We start from the raw sequence: 23,587 nt of genomic DNA on the forward strand, positions 1-23,587 counted from the left end.
GATAGTTCTTTTGAATCCAGCACCAATCGTTGTCGGCCTGTGTCATATTTAGCATCTCTGACAATGCGGGGGTGGGGGAGGGTGTGAATGAGTGTACGTCCACCTTAAACTCTTGTTCTACTGTCACTGGCTTTTCTTGTGACAGAGTGAGATGCGCTACATACCACTATGGTGAAATGCTTTCACAGGTCATTTAGCCAAATGCAAAGGAGGGACTGGTCCATCCTCAACTAGAATTTTGCGAATGTAGACTCATAAAACCTTGTGCTTTTGATTTATTCATTCATAGTCTTTCCTCTGTTGTTGTTTGTACTGCCACTAATGATAATAATGATAATAATACTATAACAATAATAGTCATTATTATTTTTTTATTATAGTAATAGCTAATAGTGGTACAGCCTTTCCTGTGCCCTGTCTTATTGGGCAATGAGAAAGGTGACTTTTGCAAGGTCACACGTCTAATGTATAGTGAAGCCCAATCTGAAACTGGTATCTCTGACTTTCTGTCCCATATTCTACACCTGTTACAGCACAGACGTATTTTTCTAATGCCGAAAGGTATCACATGGTGCAATTCTTCCATTTAACAGACAATGTGTCCATTTAACTAACGCTCACGCGGTTGTGGCATGTTAGGCCTACGTCTACTTCGTTATCCCCCACTCTCCACCTTCACTTAAGTCCGTTGAATGGCTAGGGGCTTCTCTCAGAGAGTTGAATTTGGGGTTCACGTGAGGATACGAGACACCAGAAAAGGCGGTAATGGGCTGTGGAGGAAGCAGCAGGCCGAAGGAGGCTGGTGAGGCGGGGGAGGGCAGGGCAGAAGCTTAGCCAGTGACTCTGGGGCCCTCCCTTTATCTACCTTGGAGTCAGCATCATTGGCTCTTTGGAGTCCAGACCACAATTGCTGGCTGTATGTGATCGAGGATCTGGAGGGGCCCAGGTGTGTAGAGGGTTTGACAAATCCTGATTCAGCTCCCGAACAGATTATGAGATCCTTGAACACAGGGACCATACATTACCCAGCTCTGTGTGCCAAAGGCAGCCTTGGGCCTAGCCAATGGGCAGGGCATCACCGTGACTTAATGAGAACTACCTCTGGTGCACCAAACCATGTCTTGCCTAAGCTAATCAACAAGTTGAAATTTTTACAATAACTAGAGTCCGAGGCAGGAATGGAAATGTAGCATCCAGTTTCATCTAGAACTTTGAAGTGACCTGCCCTCACCATAAGTTGCCAGCTCTGCTATGGAATTATGCAGTCTTCAAGGATAGATGAAGCAGGGAACAGATAACTGTACCGACAAACCCCAGTTGTCCACCAATGGCCTTTTACAGTATTCTTCTAAATGTCTACGTGGGAGTCTTCAAAGCCGCGTGGATGGCCTGCCCCACTAAGTGCTTCCTGTTCTCCATGTCTCGCTCAGCCAGACCACGTGGTGATCGTGTTGCTCCAGAGTCAGAGGGTGTTTTTTTTTTCAAATGATTTTAAATTTATGGCATTTTTATGAATTAATAAGTAGGAATAATAGAGCTGCTTTGATGAACACATAATTCAAAACCAAGAGTTGTGTTTCCTGTAGTCTCACGAGGCTCAATATCCTCTTTCCCTTGTTGCACAGTAACCAGAAAATCCCATTTCCTGCAGATGAGTATGACAATGTTACAATGGTTGTCCTAGCAAACTCAAGGTACTCCACAATTAAGTGGAGATGAGAAAAGAAGCTTTGTTCTGAGATTTCCCCAAAAGCAAGTTAACTTGTCAACCTAGGTTAAAATGGTAGGCTGACCCCTTCCACCCCCAATTTAAAATGTTTTATTATAGAATACATTTGCATGTACATGTCGAAAAAGTTATTTATTAAAACATAAAGTTTGAATTACATGTTTTCTTGGAATTCCTGAAGCACTCGGTTCATGGTTTAAAGATCATGGAAATGGAACTGTGAACTTAAAGACCCAAGCAGGGCCACTCTATGTGTCAAATTATGGGATTTTTAAAGAACCACAGGGTATTTTAGCACTTTTATAAGCTTTCACAGGTTTTGTGAGTGTGAAATTTGTACAGTTCGGTCCGGAGACTCTGGAAGTGCTGAACAAACTACGATTACTATTAGTGATACTACTTTATACTTATTATCTTTCAATGTTACATATTATAAAAAAAGTTCTGTGTCATTATATAATTTTTGAAAAAGCTTGGGGGGAAAAATTGGTCTTGTATTATACCAGCTGAAAGAACCGAAACTGCAGTAGGCAATTGTTGGTTTCCCAAGTGAATGTAGAGACGCTGGAGACCACAGGAAGTAGATGGAAGATGCTGGGCTGTCAGGCCAGGCACCTGGATTGACATTTGCCTGTTTAGAGGGCGTCCCTGCCACATGAATAGCTTAATTGAGATTTAATTTACATATCCTGCAATTCACCCATTTAAAATGTACAGTTCAGTGGTTTTTAGTATATTCAGAGTTGTACAGCCATCAATTTCAGAACATTTTCATCACCCCAAAAAGAAACCCCATGCCCATTAGCAGCCATTCCCAGTTCCTCCCTCCGTCCCCGTCCAGTCCAGCTTTAAATCTCGCCTTTTGCTGTTGTCCTTGGCACTTCCGAACCTCCTGGGCTGGGGAGGGAGGAGTGACCACACGGGTGCCAGGGCTGGGAATGGATCTCCTCAAAGTTCCAGGACTCCCGGCTGAGATCTAATGAGCAAAAGCCAACAGTTAACCAAAGGTATTGATTCCAAGTCAAAGGAAAGTAACGTCGTAGTTGTGCGCCTACCTGTTAAAGAGAGGTCAAGTGCATGAGTTAGATGTTACCAACCTAGTCAGATGTTACCTTTATATGGGGCTTAGGAAATTAGCGACAGTGGAGTTCTTTTTCCTTTCCTTTTTTTTTTCTTTTCATGTACTTGACTCAATGTCAATTCAGCAAGAGGTTGTATGACCTTTTTCGTTTTACCAGGGGGCGTGAACATATTTTCTGCTTTCATAAACGGCCCTTTCAACATTAAGTTTTCCTCATGATAAATACAGACTAAACTCAGAGAATTCCTGCTTAAAGCTCAAAAAGGCAGTTTAATATTCTGTATGCAATGGATGCAAATCACTCATTTTGTCTCTGGGGTGTACAATCTCACTTCTATATTTAATATTATGGAATCACGTTTTACCCAAGAGCACAAAAAAATCTGCAAAGTACTGTAGTAAGGATGCAAAAGTCCAAGGAATCAAGGTTAATTTTCCTTCAGGTGTCCAATGTATCAGTTTATTCTAATGCTGTAAATAATTAATAACCAGGGAAATTATAAGCTTATTCAGGATTTTCCAAGGTCAGTGTTAGAACTTCTTAAATGAAAGAAAGGTATATGTTACTAGGAAGAAAACTTGAAGCATAGTTGCTTACAAAATTTTTTTCATGGTTCTTTTTTGGCTATCTATAGTGAATTATGTAGACTTCAGGATAGATGGAGCTGGGTGCTGAACAACTTTTACCAGCAAGCCCCAATTTTCTTTTGAGTGTTACACAGAATGCTATACCCTCTAATAAAAAGCCTTGGAATTGTAGTTAAACAAAAACAAAACAAAACAAAACAAAATCCTAATTTCCCTGCTGTTTGATCTTTTAGGTCCATTTTAGTTTGTTATTCTGGACCAGTTTACTTGTCTGGTTTATCCCCACTTGGCCCCTAAATACATATTGCTGAAGAATGATTTGCATCTGTTGTACTTGGCCGGTATTTTATATTGGTGCTCTACATTCATGTTTTCAGATAGATGGGCTGTGTCGTGCGGTGGCAAAGGCCATAGGCTCTAAAAGCACACTTCTGAGTTTGCATCTAGTCCCTCTTCAGTTATTTGGAGTGAGGCTTGGGGCTGGTTACTTTCACTGCTGTGCCTGTTTCTTATCTGTAACATGGGATGATGGCAATTCCTACCTCACAAGGTTTATGTGAGCATGAAATGAGCTAATCTATGTAAGGTATTTGGAAGAGTGCTTGGTCAACCCGTAGCAAGTGCTATTCTGTAAGATACATTTTGTTCTGAGTAGAAACTGTACATTACTTAAATATACACCTGTGTGTATATTCTGAAATGTTTAACACTATCAAAATGGTATACATTTAAATGTTACCTTCAGTATTTTATCGGAGCTATCCAGCACATTAGTGAATAGTTTTCTGATTTATATAATATACATGTCTATGTAATGATCTTTAAAATATGGTACTTTTATATTTGTTTTAGATGTGTTGGTTCCTGAAAATATATTCTTTAAAAACATGTATACATATATGTATGTATACATATTTAAGGTAACTTTTCTGAAAAATAGATATTCTTAAAAGAAATTCATCCATTTTTGGCTTTATAAGATCCATACATAGTGTAAACTCAACTTAAAGGGATTTACTATTTAAATATGTGCGAACTTTCTCTTGATTTGCCAAAGTTTTAACTCAGAAATGGGTATAAATTATGTCAAATAAGTTTTTACGTAAACATTGCTCTGGAAATTGATGCAAACATTTTTGCCTATATTTCTATAGCTACAATCAACCTAAATTCAGCCAATGATAGCTGGTTTGGCAGCTTGAAGGACGCAATTCAGCATCAGCAAGGAGAAGCAGTTTGGGTCTCTGAAGGAAAGGTATGTGGCCTAGATACTCTGCTGTGAGGTGAGAGTTCGCGTTTTGAATCTTTTCTCAAGAGGGTAGTGAATGTAGTAAAGCCATGCCCATTTGAAGTGATTTCAACATATGAGCCAATCAAGTTTGAAATTTTATAAATTCTGTGAAAAAGTAATAAAACGAAGGGGCTTTTAAAAGAAAAGCAGAATGTGATATATGCAACCCTACATTCACTTCCTTTTTACTTTTAACGTAGTAACTAGTATTGTGTTCCAAGCACACTAATCAGAGCTTACAAGATCTCTAGCTGAGCTCCACGGCTTACAAAGGACGGGGGAAACTCAGAGTGGAGGTGAGAGGTGAGGTGGAGGGGCATGGAGAACATGGTTAAAAATTAATGGAAAGAAGAAAAATGAACGGAGGTGGAATCATTTGCTGAGAAAGAAGGCTGGCAGAGAATGTGTCCTAGGCATTTGAATAGATGGTAAAAGGGCGTCAGGAAACTCATATAGACTTCTAAAATTGGCTAGCTTCTCATCGGTGGATGTAGTTTACGCATAGCCGTACTGCAGGGAGGATGCAGAGAGAGAGAGTGTATAATTTCCTGTGGCTTTAGGAGCCTTTGGTGCTCATCTTCTGTAGTCCCGCTGAACTGAGGTAGCTGGTGAGACTTCAGAGGTACAGTTTCATTGTGGCAGTGAGTCAATAGCCAATGAGCTGGTTGAGTCCTAGCCTTGCCCTTTGGGAACCGCATGTTTAGTCAAGGTGTCTAGTATCTCCTGAGCCCTTACAGCGTGCTAAGGCTCTGTGCTAGCCTCTGTGGTGACAAGTTGAATAGGACAGAGCTTCTGCCCTCAAGGATTTGAGAATCTGGTGGCTGAACGAAGAGGTGTGCAGCACAAGACAGTATGCATTTATGCCTAGGGGACAAGTACCAGCAGAAGAAGCTTGAGAGAAGCCAGATTCTGGAAGAAAAGCACAACAGTCTGAGGAGTGAGGAAGCGTGACACAGTAGCAGTGTATAGCTTGGACAGTAGCAAGGATAGATAGGGTGGAGGGTTCCTAATTTGAGTCCCTGCACAAAAATTAACATAGTTATTTAAAGCCAAGTGATTTCAGGAAAATAAAGGTGACTTTCCTTTCTAGAACATGTCACGGTTTCAGTCACTTGGCTGTGCCCTTGGGAATTTTCTTGAGTCCCCACTCCCATGAGCCAATGGCACACACCACTGACCCTCCGAAACAAATTCCTCTAGATGGAAGGGATGGATGATGATCCCGAAGACCGCATGTCCTACTTAACCGCCATGGGCGCGGACTATCTGAGTTGCGACAGCCGCCTCATCAGTGACTTTGAAGACACCGACGGCGAAGGAGGCGCCTACACTGACAATGAGCTGGATGAGCCAGCTGAGGAGCCGCTGGTGTCTTCCATCACCCGCTCCTCGGAGCCGGTGCAGCATGAGGAGGTGAGGCGAGGCAGGCCACAGGCTGCGAGGCCACGGGCAGGAAAAGGAGTTTCTGGTGTTTCACTCGAATTCTTCTCGACAGCTGTTAATTCAGGGTGCTGTAGAAGGTATTCCTAAGGGTTGAAACAGATGACTTCTAGGGAGTCTCATTCCAAGTTAATGCCTGCATGACGGCAGTAGTGGTCCTTGGGAAAGCGGGGCAGGAACCAGGCGCTGGGCGACGATGAGTGATCGGCACTCCTCACACCCGTGCCCTGGGGCACGAGGGTAACCTGAACGGCCTTATGAGCCGGCGTCCAAATTACAGGTGGAACATTATTTTTTAAATACAATATTGTTGTATTTACTTGTAACCTTTGATTAGGTATCTCTCTCTCTCTCTCTCTCTGTACTCTTAGGTATCCTTGCCTTTTCTTCTCCATCCTACCTTTAACGTTTCTAATCTTGCCAAAGCTCCTGAGTGTTTCCCCATCAGTTTCCTTCTCTCTTGTATTTCAATTTTTGAATTGAGTTCATAATCAAATATACGCCTGATCACATATACTATGCATCCACGGGCCAGTGAATAGACGGCTTCTGTGATCCTAGGAATCACATCAACAAGCACTAAGTTAGAACCAGAGCAATTATTAGTTGCACCTCAGAGAATATTGGGATAACAATCTTCGTAGGTGAGGTTATCCATATAGTTGGATAATTATTGCTATGGACTTTCCTTGAGCAATTTAGCTCATTTCAGTGAATGTTTTTATTCTTTATGAAACGGAAGTTCTAAAAATTAAGTTGAAGGTGGGAATAAAATCCACCATGACAAAAAAATTAGTGTATACCACTGGACAACTTATAAAGACTAAATTAACTCCTCAATGTCTACAGATATAGATAATCTAATGCTTAAAAAATGTTAACAGCTATATGTGACGAAAGAGAGTTTAGACTTTAGCTTTAGACTTTTTTTGTACTTTGAATGAAGAGACTACTACAGTGGATGCATCTAGTTGAAAAATGTATCTTAAGCATTTGCTAATGGGAACATGCCTGGTATCTGCCTTTACAGTAAAGAAGCACTGGGTCAGTATCTCAGCTTATACAAGCTATGGACCTCAGATCTGAACTTATGCCAAGTCCTCAGAACTCCAGCAAAGCAGACGAGTGCTCTTTTCTCTCTGCTGGGATGTTCTTGTTGTGCATGAACCTTTATGTCTTGTAGAGCATAAGGAAACCCAGCCCAGAGCCACGAGCTCAGATGAGGAGGGATACTAGCAGAGATCAACTTAGGGACAATAGCCCGCCCCCGGCATTCAAACCAGAGCCGCCCAAGGTACGTGGCTGGGAAGTCCAGCATGGGAAGGAAAAGGAAGCAGATGCCCCTGGAGCTCCCTGCATAGCCAGGGAAGAGCACGCACAATAAGATGGTGTTGAATTATGTTGTTGACTATTTCTCTATTAGAACCTGCCTTTTTGGCCTATTGGGTGAATCCAAAAATTAGAGAAGTGTGAAAAGATAGGAAGGAGAGAAAGGAAGGCTTAGGAGAGTGTATGATTTTAGGATTGTTAGTATTTTTTAATTAATTAATTGATGTAGAAAGGGAAGTTGGACAAATACTGCGTGCACAGAATCAGCAATCTCAGAATCTGTTTTTCTTTTTCTGTCCAAGTAGAGTTGTCTGCCCACAGTCTGAAATAGATGCACCAGAAAATCCTTACTGATGATTTGCTAAAAAAACAATCACCACCATTGCTTACAATGCCTCTTATTACAATGGCAGCTTAATTGATTTTTTAAATAAATCGTTATCCGGAACAGAATCAGTTATCAGCACACATGGGTGTATGTCATGTGATTCTTTGTCTCCTCTTTGAATCAAAGCTATGACTATAGTTTTTACCTTACAACCCCATCAGATTTCTCCATTTAACTCAATATTTTAGATGAGAAGAAAGTAATAATTGATTGCATGAGCTATCAAGTGCAATTAGTGACCTCATACAACATATCAGTGAAAATGTACAAGCAGGCCTAGGGTCGAAGTATGGAGGGAGAGTGGCTGTTAGCATGATATGCCCTCCCCACGCCCCACCCCTGTCTCATTCCTGACTGGACTTGGGCCTCACCTCCAGGCCAGGGCATGTACCCTCAGTGTGGTGTGAACTCAGTGACCCACTCTTCCATCCTGAAGCCTGACTTGTTCTGAGGTCGTCTTCCAAATTCAAATTTCCTCCAGTATGATATAGTTCTGGTCTACCTCTAGCACTTGCAGGGCTCCCAGCACTTCCTCAGCATCCTCTTCGTTTCCAGAGCTCTTCATACTCTTCTGTAGGCCGTGAGGTAGGGATCAGGATGCCCGCCCAGTGGCTGTTTGCCCTGCCATATTTGATTCTTTGTCGGAATGGTATTTGTTGACCACCATTGGAAACTGATCAGGAAATGGAGTGTATTAAATCACTAATATAGATGTGAAAATAAACTGAAAGCCCAAGGTAAAAATATGTCATTGCTCTCTGCAGGCCAGAACCCAGAACCGAGAAGAGTCCTTTGACTATTCCAGGTCCTATGAATACAAGTCAAACTCCCCCACAGCTGTTGTTGGGAACGAAATTCCCGGTGCATCTGCCAAGAGTCATCCTCCTCCTGTTGCAGCGAAACCTGCCATTGGCCGGTCTATACTGAAGCCCTCCACTCCCGTCCCTCCTCCGGAGAGTGAGGAGGTGGGAGAGGGCAGTGAGGAGCAAGATAACACACCCAAGTCTGTTTTGGGCAAAGTGAAAATATTTGAGAAGATGGATCACAAGGCAAGATTACAGAGAATGCAAGAACTCCAAGAAGCCCAGAATGCAAGGGTAATTGTTTGTACACCACTAGGTTATCTTAGCGCATCAACAGGCAGTGTTTTAAATGGGCTTCATTTCCGTATAATGATTCGCAGTCCTTTTTCCACTGCCACCGACATAAAAGGGATGTTCACATGCATGACACCAAAGGCACATCCTGTGCGTGTCATTTGCAGATTGTCAGCTATTTGTGCATCCCTGTTTCTTCCAATCAAGAAAACCTCACACGATAGGTGAATAAGATTCTGCTCTTTGTACTTCAGAACTTTATGTCGGGTTCTGGAATGTGTGACACGAGAATCAGTGTCTCTCAGGAGTTATTGTTTGTTAAAACATTTGGTATGTTTGTTCGCGGAGTTCTAATCTGCTCCCAGATTTGCCATAGTAGAAACCAAGCAAACCTTGGGTTCTACAATTGATAGGTCCATAGATTATACTTTCTGATACTATTTGTATTTTTGTACCATGTGCAGATATAACCTTTCAAAAGTCAAAGAAGAATTTATGTCAAGGTCTGTGGAGCATATTGTGCCCAGTGGACATGGGAGTTTTCTTCATTTAAGTTTGTCACAACATCAGCAGTGCTTCTTAGCATTTTTCTTTCTTTCTTTCTTTCTTTTTTTAGTGTGGTAAAATATATACAATATAAAATTTCCCATTTTAACCACTTTTAAGTATTCATTGGCATTAAGTACATTCACATTCTTGTGCAACTATCATGTTTCCCCGAAAATAAGACCTAGTAGGACAATCAGCTCTAATGCATCTTTTGGAGCAAAAATTAATATAAGACCCAGTCTTATTTTACTATAAGACCTGGTCTCATATAATATAATATAATACAATACAGTATCAGAACTTATATTAATTTTTGCTGCAAAAGAAGCATTATTGCTGATTGTCCGGCTAGGTCTTATTTTCGGGGAAACAGGTATCTCCGTCATCCATCTCCAGAACTTTTTCATCCTCCCCAACTGAAACTCTGTATCTGCTAAACTATTAAACGGTTATTCCCCATTTCACACCTGCCCCCATCGGCCCCTAGTAATCATTCTTTCTTTTTTTTTTTTTTCTGTGTGATTTTGACTACTTAACAACCTCATATAATGGGAATCATATAATATTTGTCCATCTGTGACTGGCTTCTTTCACTTAGTATAATGTCCTCAAGATTCAGCCATGTGGTAGCATGTGTCAGAATTTCATTGCTTAAAACATTTTTTCTTTCTGACATGTACCACTGGACATCACACAGCAGCATGGAAGCTAGAGACTTGCTTCAGGTTTTCTTCTTCTCCTTGAAATGCCATTGGAAAATGGGACCAGCAGAAAATCAACAAGTTGACTATCTAATGGTTCATTCTTTCCCTCTTATTATTTTTTTCCTTAATCACAACAGATTGAAATTGCTCAGAAGCATCCTGATATCTATGCAGTTCCGATCAAAACCCACAAGCCAGATCCTGGCCTGCCCCAGTACACAAGGTAAAGGCTGCTTGGCAGGTAAAGGTCTACAAGAGGGGCTTTCCTAGGACTTGGACTCCTAAGAATTTTTTTTACCTGCATTTCAAAGTAATAAGATTTTTTTTTATTTGTGGTTAACTTATTTATTTAGACAAATTTAATTGTAAAGATCACAGAATCAAAATTTCATGGTAATTTTGCTTGTGTGCAAAAACTCTGACAAAGTGTAATCATTGATATTCAAGTCAGTTCCCTTTGACACATTGGAGCACAGATATGTGAAATTGTGTTAGGATAATAACACATGAGCAAAATTCCTGGGGCCTAGACCTGTTTTGTTGCTACTGTTTCTGGGCTCTTATCCAAGCTCCTTAATTCCTTTCTATCACTTAGCAAAGTCAGGCCACTTGTGCTGAACTGTGGTCTGAAGGGAGGGTAACAATCCATTGACCGGTATTGGTAAGATGCTGCGTTTAAAAAATGCTACATAAGCACTAGGAATTACCACAGCATCTTCCTGTTGAGGTTTTACACTGGATCATTTCCTGCTTCCGAGAATAGTAAACAAATAAGTAAATAAATCACATTTCTTGTGACTCTTTTGACTGGAAGCTAGAGTGTAGTTTTACAGCAATGGAAAACTAACGGCAAATATCTCTACCAATTGAACTGTGGCACTTGGGTCAATGAACTTAGAGTTGGAGAGCCCCCAGCCCCTGGGTCTCGCTAGGGAATACTTAGGTTAGGGAGCACCTTGCTGGCTTCCTCCCTCACTCCCCCGGTGGGCATCAGTCTTGACCTATTTATTCCCACCCCCACGCCCATAACTGTGAACCTGAAGTGGGGCCAGGACTGTCCCTGGGTTGTCAATACAGAGTGTGGCTCAGGGGTAAGCCATCTTGGGCGATTGCCCACTGAGCATTTAGCCCTCTCAATGTGTTTTTTAGTTCCAGACCCCCTGAGCCACAGAAGGGTCCTTCCAGACTCTATCAAGATGCCAGAGGAAGTTATGGAAGTGATGCGGAGGAGGAAGAATACCGCCAGCAGCTGTCAGAACACTCAAAGCGCGGTTATTATGGCCAGGCATCCCGCTACCGGGACACAGAATTGTAGATATCTGAGAATTGACTCTTATGTACCCTGCTGCTGCCACCTCAGAGCAGCACACCTGCGGAGCCACCGGGTGTTCTTTCCAGTTAAAATGCACTGTGCAAAAGTGGGACCTTGAGCTCCCATCCAGGGGACAGCCAATGCAAATTCAGAACTGACGACTCTATTTGTGGGACTGGGTCTGGGGAGATTATGGCTTTTTTGCTCAGAATTCAGAGAAACACTACAGTTTGATACTGTTACCTGCTTCAGTGGACCAAAATCTGTATTAATTCTGTTTGCATATTTTTAACATGTATATTAAGAAGTAATAACTATTTTTCCTCATTAATAGCTGTCTGTCTTCAAGAACTGTTTCAATGTGAGACAGAATGTAAAAAAAGGAATAAAAATACTGTCGGACTCCAACTAAATTCAAAGAAGTGTTTTATTACAACTCTATAAGTGCCTTTGACGAGAAGTGTCTTAAATTTTCTTCCTTTGAAGCTTTATGCAAAGCCATAATGGACTATAAAACCTTTTGACTAAATTTTTGTACCAGTTTAATAGCTATGGTTTCCTCTGCACTGTGTCATCTTTTCAAGGCGTATGTCTTTGTAATATTTTCCACAAATTCTGACTGTATATATCAGAGCTATTATTGGTAGTTTGGCTACCATTGCTAAACAGCTTGAAGACCAAGATATAAGTATAGAAATTTTGTTTGTATAAAACTATGTGCTCCACAAAAGCATATACTCAAGAAAACCACATTTTATTTCCAAAAGTGTGTGTATTGACAACAGTTTTATAATTTAATAAAAAGGAGGACATTGCAATCAATTAATTTGCTTTGTGTTGGATTTCTACACTAATTTCTTCGCCCCCCCTTTCTTTCCGCCTCCCCCCTGCCCCACTCTGTTTCAAACCATTGTTTCTCAGTCCAGTTGTGTAGGACACTGCGCCCTGGCCCAGGCTGGTATTATGAGCCTTGCACTTCCCCCGGCTGAGGCAGTCCGTCGTCGGTTGGCCGCTCACAGCAGCTCAGGGCAGCTCTCGCCGGCTGGCACACAGCAGCACTCAGCAGCTCCCCACAGTTCACACCAACCTCCGGCTGCTCCCGGCAGCCCAGCTCCAGGGAGAGCTGTTGTTCACAATCTTAGCTGTAGAGGGCGCAGCTCACTGGCCCATGTGGGAATCGAACCGGCGATCTAGGTGTTAGGAGCATGGCACTCCAACTACCTGAGCCACTGGGCTGGACTCTAATTCTTATTTTTAAATGTAACTTTTATTTCACTTACTGATCATAAAAGTGAGAACATGCCCACTGCTGAACATTGGAAAATGGAGATATAGGAAAAACAAAAATTACCAATAATCCCATTCCTCATAATTTTGGTGCATTCCCTCCAGTTATACAGAGATTGCCCCAAAAATGTATACACATTTTAAGAAAGGAAAAAAATGGTATTAAAATTGTAACAGTCAATACATACTGATAACAAAAGATGAATACAAGTCATGTTTACTTCCACAGTTAGAAGAGGTGCTCAAAGTGGTTACCATCAGCGTAATTTTAATATAGTTGTTTTCCTTTCTTAAAATGTGTGTACATTTTTTTGGTACCCTCTGTATATTTGTGGATGTCTGTGTGTATTATATTTGGGGTAAACTGTTTGCAGTTTCTTAGTTTTTCTATTTAACATTCTATTATGAATATTGCTCTCAGGTAGTTAAAACTCATGCAAACATCATTGCAAATAACTGTAGAATAATACATTGTGTGACTGCTTCATCAATAGACTGCTGCTATTATTGGCTGTTTGTATTGTTTCCAGTTTTTTCCCTCTTTTACATGAAATATGCCTCTGTATATAATCCATTTTTTAAATATCAATGATCAGCATTTCAATCCTTTCCTGCAGGTAGATTTCTCAGAAGTGGAATTACTGAGCAAAAGCATAGGAATATTTTTAAGGCTCTCAATGTTTATTGACAGATTGCTTCCTAGAAAAGTTGCATCAATTTATACTCCCACATTCCCTCTTTAAAGCCTAAAATATGTTTAGAATTTAAGCAAGACAGCCTAGGAATTTAGGCTTGTATGAATCAAAAGTATACTGAATTTAGGAAAGGAAGAGTCTTGGTTCCATTAAGGGTCTTTTATACAATATGAATTGACATAAAAGCTTTAAGCTTGTGTTTTAGTCGAGTTAGAAATTCAGCTTACTCATAACTGAGTTACATTATAAATACGTCCTCGGTTGTGTCTCTATCAATCTGGGTGCTGAAATTCATGAACCCTTTAGTGCAGAACCTTGAATTTCTGAGCAGTCCTCAAGGCACTGACTCAAATCTGCATATTCTGTCAATGAAAGGCACTTTTGTGGATAGAAAAAACACAATGGTTAAATACGTGATGATTTAATTTGCTTATGTCCTTCGAATACAGGAATGAGACCTTTTGCAAACGCAGGGAGGGAAGGAGATGAGGCTTTTCAGCAGTAGCTGGGCTGTCATCTGGATCCAGCACCTTTTTGTGATATCTCAAGTGGTGCATAATGTCCCATGATGTCCCCACAGTGTGCCGGAGAAGCCACCAGTCTCTGCCCCCCCACTTTTCATTCATATTCTGCTTTGTTCAGGGAAGGATTTCAGGCTGTCTACAATATATGTGTAGTACAATTAAGGAAAAAATGGGAGCTAGGCATATGAAGAAAGGGAAAAATAACAAAATCGGGAAGCCCAAGCCAGTGAGGGTGGTGGTCACGGCCCTCTGTCCGGGTGCCTGCTGTTCGGAGGCCAGTGTGGGGCACAAGATGCCACGGACGCGATCTGATTGAGGACGTCCCCAAGGGGAAAGTTGTTGGGCATTTTCTCCCCTTCCTCATTCTGTTTGTCCTGTGAGGTCTTAGGTTGCATCACGCAATCATGGCCACTTACTTGCAAGGATGATTTTGGAGGTCTCTTACTGTGTTCTTTCATGTTAGGGCAGTTCCAAGGGCCACTCAGTGAAAGTTCTGGAGAAAACACCCAAAGCTGCAGTATAGAATCGCCACTCTGCACTATGACCTAATCTAGGGAGCAGTTCTGGAATATCTAGGGTCAACATTTCCCAAATAGCGTTATGACAGGCATGAAGCGCCAAGGTAACCATGTATCCACGATTCTGGAAAATCCCTTTTACTCAAAGATTTTGAGGGGGAAGGGTAGCTGATACAGCAGAATGCAAACCTCCCATTAACTTGTAAGATAAAACGTCGTACGTTTGAAATGTTGCACTCTCAGCGGGTCTCTGGGCGACGTCCTCCACCCTCCCCCCGGAGAAGTCTGGAGTCTGCATTGTAATCATACTTCACAAGCAGCGTGGTCAGTCCCTGCCAGTTAGAGAAGTGTTGCATAACTTTCCGTCCATCCTTCAGTTTACTGTTTCTGTCAACCCCAATTTTGTTTGGTGAATGAACAGCGGTAATTTGGGGGCTGGGCTGGGTTTAAATTTGGGTAGCAAACCTTAAGACCAGGCTTTGAATGTAAGTCATTTGGGGAATACAAGGAAACTCTGCAGTGGGAGACCAGACTTAATGTCCCCAAGAAACGCAGGTGAGCAGGTGAATGGGATAAAATGTGCCTCCCAGTTTTCCCAGCCAGGCAGCTGGGAGCTGGGCTATGTGTTCACCAGTTGGCTTCAGGCTTTGAGGGCAGTTCTGCGCGTGCGTGTGTGCTAGCTGCCCGCCTGCCCGCCTGCCTGCCTGCCGGCCTCCCTGCCTGTGTTGGTCGGGTTCAGGGTGCCCTCACCCCGCTTCACCCTGCTTCAAGCAAAGAAATGTGCATGGCAGTTGAAAGACTGGAACCCTCAGGGGTCCAAGACCTGGGGAGAGGAGCCTCGATGCTGATTGGGCTGTGAATCTACTGAGTCCTCCAGGTGAGAGGTTTTTCTGCACGGGGTCATAGGCCGGGAGAGACAGGAGAAAAACTGGAGGCTTGTTTTCTAGGGCGAGTGGCGGCGGGCGGGGGTGGGGAAGCTTCCATACCTGTATTAATTACGGTTTTCCAGAAAAACAACCAACAGATGTGTATATGTGTATGTATATATATATATATATGAAAGAGAGAGAGAGAGAGAGAGAGATTTTAAAGAGTTGGCTCGCATGATTGTGGAGGCTTGGTAAATACAAAACCTGCAGGGTAGGCCTGTAGACTAGTGACCCCGGGAAGACTTGCAGTCTGAGTGCAAATGCTGTCTCCTGGCAGAATTCCTGCTTGGCTCAGGAAAGGTCAGTCTTTGGTCTATATTCAGGCCTTTAACTGATTGGACAAGGCTCACCCACATTAGGGAGAGCAATCTGCTTTACTCGAAATCCACTGATTTAAATGTTAATCTCAGCCCCAAAACACCCTTCCAGAAACATCCAGAATAACATTTAACCAAATAGTCTGGTCCCCTTGACTCCCCCCAGCCAAGCTGACACAAAAAATTAACCATCACAGTACCGCACCCCCTTTACCTCATAAGCCACCCTTGCAACTGTACTTTTGTCCAGTGTTAAAGTACGAACGAACGAAGGGAGGTATGAACCAGAAGAAGGGAGAATTACATATTTAGACACATGAAAAGACTTTATATGGTATATTTACATACTTTACATGTGCACATATTATATATTTATATTTTGTTTTAAATAAAGAAGAGTAAATTTAATTTTAACAGTAGAAAAGCCTTAAAAATTAAGAGAAAAACAAGAAGAATAAGGATTCAAATACTACAGTTGAGAGATCCCAATAAAAATAAACTATTTGACATTTAAAAATAATATTCACTGAAAGACGTGAGATTTAAAAGAAATTTACATAACCATAGAGGTCAAATTGGCACAGTGTAAAATCGGCACAGTTTACATTCCCCAAACTCGTGACTGCATGGCAATAGCACCATTTTGGTATTTATTTTGTGCAATAAAAAGGGAGATGTGGTTTCACTGCTTCCACATTGTCTTCAGATGCCATTTCACCTCTGAGGGGGCCAGAAAACATGGTTCCTCTGTTCTTCTGAGTATGAGTCTCTCTAGGAAGGATGATTGGGTAAGATCCCGAGAGATGAGTTGAACTTCTGAGAGTAGATCTGTCTCTGAGGATAAAAGAAAAGAGGAGTGGAGAGAAGGAGGAACTGGAAAAAATGAGCGGGAGGGGCTGGCTGAGCCAGAAACTTCCCAACACCCTGTCCTCCTCCTTCTCTAATCCCCCACCCACATGCATGCTCCTTCCTCTTCAGCTGCCCCCAACCAGCCATTCTAAAACAACTCCATTAGGGACAGTTGGAAATATAGAAGCACCCAAAGGACCTATAGAAAGCATTACTGATGCATACACTTAAACCTCATTAGAAACACAGGGAATGGCAACCTTTGCAAGATACTTGGGAAGGGTTTGAAACAAGAGGGAAGGATTCTGAATGCTTTCCAAATGAATGCACCTTTGGGTCAAAAAATGTAAATGATTCAAATATCAAGTATTTAAAAACGTCAAAATGATGTTTTGCACCAACAAATACACTGGCATTTATTACTTAAAAATAGTATATTGGGCCAGAATATATAAAAGTCACTAACGCAGTCCTTTCCCCAAATTCAATGTTAGTTCTTCCCTTGGAACTAAAGGAGCTGGTTTCCTTGTTATCCCTGTCCTGACAAGGCAGCGCAGAGAGATGATGAGCTCAGATTGTGGAATCAAAGCAATTTTATTTTCAAACCCCAGTTTTTTCAGTTAGCTTTGAACCTTTGGCAAGTTACTCAAATTATTTAAGCTTCAGGGTTTTTTGTTTGTTTGTTTGTTTGTTTGTTTGTTTTATAAAATAGGGGTAGAAAACTAACTAACACTATGTCATACGTTTTTTGGTGGCACTTTAATAGAATGGTGTGCATAAAATATTTGTAATAGTAACTGGCGCAAAATAAGTGCTCAGTAAAAGTAGCTTCTGTTATAGCTATCAATAATTTTACCATACCAATTTAGAAACCTGACTGACGTCTTTGATTTTCTTATTCTTCCTCCAAATGATGACCTACTTTATTCTACTAAAAAACTATTTTTAATTTGTCCCTCTGTCCCTTTTCCCACAGCCACTATCCTAGTTCAGATGGTTGTAAACTCTCTAATCCTCCACCCAGGTAGCAGGCAGAATCATCTAACATTGATCTGAGAACATGTCTCTTCTGCTTAAAAAGACAGTGATGACTTCCTCTTGCCTAGAACAAAGTTTAATTCTTGTATTGTTTTATTGAGATACAATTGGTACATAACATTTTATAAATTTAAGGTATACAATGTGTTGATTTGTTACCTTTATATCTTGCAATATGATTACCACATTGGCTTTAGCTAACATTTCTATCATATCATAAAATTATCGTTTCTTTTTTGTGGTGAAAGCAATTAAGATCTAGTCTGTTAGCAACAAAGTGTAATTCTTTATCACAGCAATCAAGGTTTTTCTACTGTCCCTGTGATAGAAGGCATGCATCATTGGCTCCAATTCTTCACCCCTCTCTGTAGATATATTCTTTGCCGTGTGATTTTACTGTTCCTTCCACTAAAGAGTGTGCATCTATTTCCTCAACGCTTGGCTCTGGATTGACAATGTGACTTGCTCTCTTGCGCCTTTGCCATCCCATGAGAGGACACTCCTCAGGCCACCTGCTGTCCCCTGAGCAGGATGAGAGAGGATGTGGAGCAGAAACATTCTAGCGAGTGGAGCCTAGGTCAGTAAATGTATGAGAAATGGTAAACAGGTGTTGTGTTAAGCCATTGACTTTTGGGATAGTTTGTTATGCAGCATTGGATCGCCAAATCCTTTTTCAGGTAACTCTCTTCTGCAAAGTCCATGTATGTTCTAATTTCATAGGGCAACTTGTCCCCAATACTTTTCTTGAATTCTCTGTTATTCCTGCCACTGGGAATACCCTTCGCTTTTCTTCACCATCTTTCAAAATCCTAGTCACTCTTCCAGGTCCAGCTAATGTGTCACATTCTCTGTCAGGCCTTCTTTGATGGCCCCTGTCAAGTTTAACACTGACTCCTTCAGAAAGCTTCCCCCACCCTTGGTCTGTATCTGCTGGTAGTTTAGTTATCCATGTACAGATCTTGTCCCCACTCACTTCTGAGTTTCCTTAAAAGGAGTGTGTATGTGTGTGTGTGTGTCTGTTACTTATCTTTTTATCCTCTTCAGTGTCCTGCATGTATTCCAGACATGTTTGTTGTAAAAAATGGAATGAATGAATGAAAGGAGACATACATTGAAATGTAATGTCTGTCTTTTATCACAAAAGCTGGTCAATGACATAATGATTTTCTGACATTGTGCCCTGTTTAAACTTCAACATTGATACCACTGATAGAAACTGGAGAAGATTAGTAAAACAAGTTGACAAAAACTGCTAAGAATTTAGTTTGGCTAGAGAAAGACAGGCTAATATTAAACTATAATTTGCAAAACGATAAAATTATGACTCTCATACAAATATAAAAGGAACACACGTCAACAATTTTATTCAACCCATTACTTAATGAAGGAGCCAGTAAGATGTTAATGCTTGTTTGAAGAGCATTTGAGGAACCAGGTACATACAAGCAATTAATTAAGGAATATTAAAATAAAAATTCTGAATTAAATATAAAACTGGTTCATATCCTACAGAAGAGTAAATGATAACCTTTGCAGATATCTTTTCCACCAGACAGAAATTATTTGTATCTGTACCAGACAGAAATCTATTCATTATCATGTAATTTCACTAAGTCTGAAAACTTTGATCAATAGTTTTTGCACTAATCAGCCACTACATGACTTATTATGCTTAACAGTCACACATACTATTTTGTAGATCATTTAAAAGTTTAATTCTCTAAATTTTGATTATAGCAGGCATGTTGGCAAGCTAAGTCAATTAAAAATATTTATTGAGTATGTCTGTGTGCAGATAAACACAAGCACTAGGTGCTGAATGTAGCCTATCCTCTGCTTTCCAAAAGTCTGTAAATTATAAGTTTGTTTATTTGCATGAGAATTTCCTGACTTGATAGTCCAATTTGTTCTTTTTACCCTTTTTTTTTCTTTTAGCCCTGCATAGTAAAAATGGCAGGTGGGCCTATACCACTTTTATGAGTAATCCATAACATAGTTATGCAACTTATTCAGAATCCTTCAGCTAATGGATCAGAAGTGTGGTTTAAATTCAAAACAAAGTTTCCTGCTTCAAGTCCAGGCTTCCTCACTTTCTATCTAGAGGTCCCTTCTAGAGGATCTCTCAAAGTAGTTTGTTGATCATGTTGTATACTTTTCTGTTTACAATTAAGAAAAGCACTTTACGCTAAGTGAAATACCGTCAGACTGAGAAAGACAAATACCGTATGACATCACTTATATGTGGAATCTAAAGAACAAAATAAATGAACAAACAAAACAGAAACAGACTCAGATGTACAGGGAACAAGTTGATGGCTACTAGATGGGAAGGGGCTCGGGGGCTGAGTGAGAAAGGAGAAGGGATTAAGAAGTACAAATTGGTAGTCACAGAATAGTCATGGGGATGTAAAGTACAGCACAGGGAATACAGTCAATAATGTTGTCGTAGCTATGTACAGTGTCAGCAGGGTAATAGACTTATTAGGGATATCACTGTGTGAGACATGTGAATGTCTGGTCACTATATTGTTTTGTACACCTGAAACAAACAAACAAACAAACAAAATAGCACTTTAGAACTGAGCCTGCAAATTGCCAGAATCCATGGAACTAATCTATTTCACAAATGTGTTTTGTTTGGCCTACACAGGGCAATGAAATTTTTTTATTTATTTAAAAACTTGGCAGATTTTACATACAAGTGCAGAATTGGGGCTTTTCTTTAAAAAATGATAGATTTGGCGGTTCTGGACCCATACCTTTGGATGACAACTGTAGGCTGGAGCTGGGTGGCTGATGCCTCAGACAGACAGCACTCACCCAGCATCACTCACGAACAGGGCCTTTGTGATCACTGAGGGCACGGGGTTTGCAAACCTTGCTCTCCTTTTCCCTGCGTCCCCATTCTCCTCCCAGAACCAAGCAGTCTGTAGCATCCACACAGCTGCCAGGGAAGCCAGCGTTCTGAACCTGCAGGAGGAACTCTGGCAGGTTTGCAACTTACTCTACATCATGGGCCAGAAATTTCACCTGGCTGGAAAGGAAACTAAGGAGCCTATCTTTTTCAGTCCTTTTCTGTGTGGCTGTTACGGTTTGAATCGGTTGGAATAAGACCTAGAGATTATTACCTCCCTTGTGTATATATACCACAACTTCTTTATCCATTCATCGGTCGAAGGACATTTGGGTTGTTTCCATGTCTTGGCCACCGTAAACAAAGCTGCAATGAACATTGGAGCACACGTGTCTTTATGTATAAATGTTTTCAGATTTTTTTGGGTATATACCCAGGAGAGGGATTGCTGGATCATATGGTAATTCTATTCGTAATTTTTTGAGGAACCTCCACACTGCCTTCCATAGCGGCCGCACCAGTCTGCATTCCCACCAACAGTGTATGAGGGTTTCTTTTTCTCCACAGCCTCTCCAACACTTGTTACTATTCGGCGATAAGAAAAGATGATATAGGAACATTTGTGACAACATTTGTGACAGCAAGATCCATGGATGGATCTTGAGAGTATAATGCTAAGCGAAATAAGTCAGACAGAAAAAGCAGAGAACCATATGATTTCACTGATATGTGGTATATAAACCAAAAACAACAAAAGAACAAGACAAACAAATGAGAAACAAAAACTCATAGACACAGACAATAGTTTAGTGGTTACCAGAGGGTAAAGGGGGTGGGGGTGGGAGATGAGGATAAGGGGGATTAAATATATGGTGATGGAAGGAGAACTGACTCTGGGTGGTGAACACACAATGGCATTTATAGATGATGTAATACAGAATTGTACACCTGAAATCTATGTAATTTTACTAACAATTGTCACCCCAATAAATTTTTTTTTTTTAAAAAAGAAAATTACCTCCCAAAATAGCTGAATAAGGACTAAATGGGATTTCTGAGGGGTCGCCGTCCATCTTTATTAGCAAGATGATTGCGAAGTTCAGAATTGTGGACTCGGTCTGGGGAAATGCATTCTGAAGAATTCTCTAAAGAAACATAATGTCTAGTACATTAACAGCAGATTAGATAGTAGTAGTAGGTCCAGTTGCAGGACTTGTGTTCCAGTGCCTGTGTTCCTGTTCAGGCCTAAATTAATTAATATCTCATAAATTAGGCATTACTTAGCCATCAGTAGCTATGCACATGACAAGAGTGGAAAGGAAACCAACTCTACAGTCTTCTGCAATTGGAATAACTGGGTAGGAAGGGGGTCACATGGAAGGACGGCAGTGCTCGTTCTGTGGGACAGGAAGGGGAGGCAAGTGCCTTCTCCCTATCCATCACTTTCTTATTTGCTGCTCAGATGACTGAGCTAATTGAGGGAAAGGGTCCCGTGAGAGAGCCTGAGTGGCTCAGATAGAGCTAGTCATCTCCATCCTCGGCTCAGAGCAAGGATTGACATCTCAGCGGATCTGGCTGCAGTTACTCACTGGTCCTGTGACCTGGGCTAAGTTGCCGAACCTTCCTGAGCCTCAGGCTCCTCATCTGTCAAATGGGGGATAGCAGTAGTTCTTCTTGCCAAGTGTGGTTGTGAGAATTAAATGAGGAATCGATGTAAGTGACCAGTCCAGAGTAGGTACTACAAAAATATTAGCCCAATCCTACCATTAATACATGTGAGCTTCCTTTCTTCTCTGACAAAGCGTAGGGCGTAGAATTCCTCTGAAGGCAGTGAATTAACAAAACACAGGGATTGAAAATGTTGGCCGTGGAGCAGACTGCCTGTGGTTGAATCCCTCTCTGATAACGACTGATTATGTGGCCTTTGGCTAATTCTGTAACTCTTTGTTATCACCTCAGTTTCCTCATCTATAAGCTAAGTGTAAAAATTGCACCTATCCCAAAGGGTTGATTGTGTGTGTCACAGGTTATAATATAGGTGAGCACTCATCAGGACCTGGCCTATACAGTTGACCCTTGAACAACTCAGGGGTGAGGGGCCCATTCAAAAATCTGCATATAACTTTTGACTCCCCCAAACTTAACTACAATCGCCTCTCAGTAGCCACAGCATTACTTCCAGGAACCCCTGAGCTAGTAACTGATAACCCGACTCAAGGCTGACTTAATAATAAAATAAGTTACTGACTCTATACATGAAAAGGCAGATTTCCAGGGGCTCAATACTGTCCCAAAGGGTCTGGTTTCTTTCTGTCTTTTCTTCTGCATTCTATGGAGTTGCTTTATTTCTCATGATTCCTAAGTGGCTGCCAACAGTTCCTAGGGCTACGTGGTTCCTCATTCAGGTCTGGTAAGAAGCCGAGAGCCTCTTTCTTTCAATGTCCCAGAAAATGACGTGAACTTTAGTGTCATTGGACTGTGTTGGGCCACGTGGTCATTCCTGAACCAAATTCCTTGGCCAGGGTGATGGACTTTCATAACGGTTAGCATGAGCTATTGAGTACCCAGCAGTGGAGCTGAGAGTGAGGCAATGCCTAAACCACCGAGATGAAAACTAAGGGGAGAGAATATATCCCAAAGACAGTTTGGGGGAACTTGTCATAGAGGAAGAGGAGAAAGTTCTGTGTACCAAATACCAGTTGTTGCACACAGAAAAACACCAAAAAGTAAATAGTGTTTGTATCTCTGAGCTTTGGATAATGGTATTACTGGGGATTTTTACTTTCTTTTGTATACTTTATATCTGAATTTTTTTACAATGAGGAAATATTTATTTTATAACCACAAGGCAACAAAGTTATTTCTGTTTTTTTTTTTAATCTGGCAAAATGAACAAAAGGCAACACATGGATAAAAACATATATTTTTTTGTCCTATAACAGCTCTGTACTTTGCATTTGCTTCTCTTCCTTTGTAGCATTATTTTTGCAACAAAACAGGCTATTCTGGCTTTTTCCCTAAGTAAAAAGCAAGGCCTGTTACAGGCGGGCTCTGGGATCCTCAGTGTT

The 23,587-nt window shown here is 41.1% G+C and overlaps 1 protein-coding gene across 7 annotated transcripts in view; it reads left to right on the forward strand.

The window, feature by feature from the left end:
• Nucleotides 1-12,330, forward strand: part of TJP2 (tight junction protein 2) — a 112,824-nt gene extending 100,494 nt beyond the window's left edge. For 6 of the 7 annotated variants that reach the window (XM_033122868.1, XM_033122873.1, XM_033122866.1 and 3 more), the window contains 6 exons: nucleotides 4,553-4,653; nucleotides 5,890-6,102; nucleotides 7,313-7,423; nucleotides 8,611-8,943; nucleotides 10,334-10,419; nucleotides 11,346-12,330. In XM_033122868.1, coding sequence (XP_032978759.1) covers nucleotides 4,553-4,653; nucleotides 5,890-6,102; nucleotides 7,313-7,423; nucleotides 8,611-8,943; nucleotides 10,334-10,419; nucleotides 11,346-11,511 — 1,010 coding nt within the window. In that variant the 3' untranslated portion in view covers nucleotides 11,512-12,330. The remainder of the gene's footprint in view (nucleotides 1-4,552; nucleotides 4,654-5,889; nucleotides 6,103-7,312; nucleotides 7,424-8,610; nucleotides 8,944-10,333; nucleotides 10,420-11,345) is intronic. The other variant, XM_033122871.1, reaches the window with a different exon arrangement.
• Nucleotides 12,331-23,587: the final 11,257 nt, after the last annotated feature.

The sequence above is a fragment of the Rhinolophus ferrumequinum genome, chromosome 12 (genome assembly GCF_004115265.2).
Source record: "Rhinolophus ferrumequinum isolate MPI-CBG mRhiFer1 chromosome 12, mRhiFer1_v1.p, whole genome shotgun sequence".
NCBI classification, from domain to species: Eukaryota; Metazoa; Chordata; class Mammalia; order Chiroptera; family Rhinolophidae; genus Rhinolophus; species Rhinolophus ferrumequinum.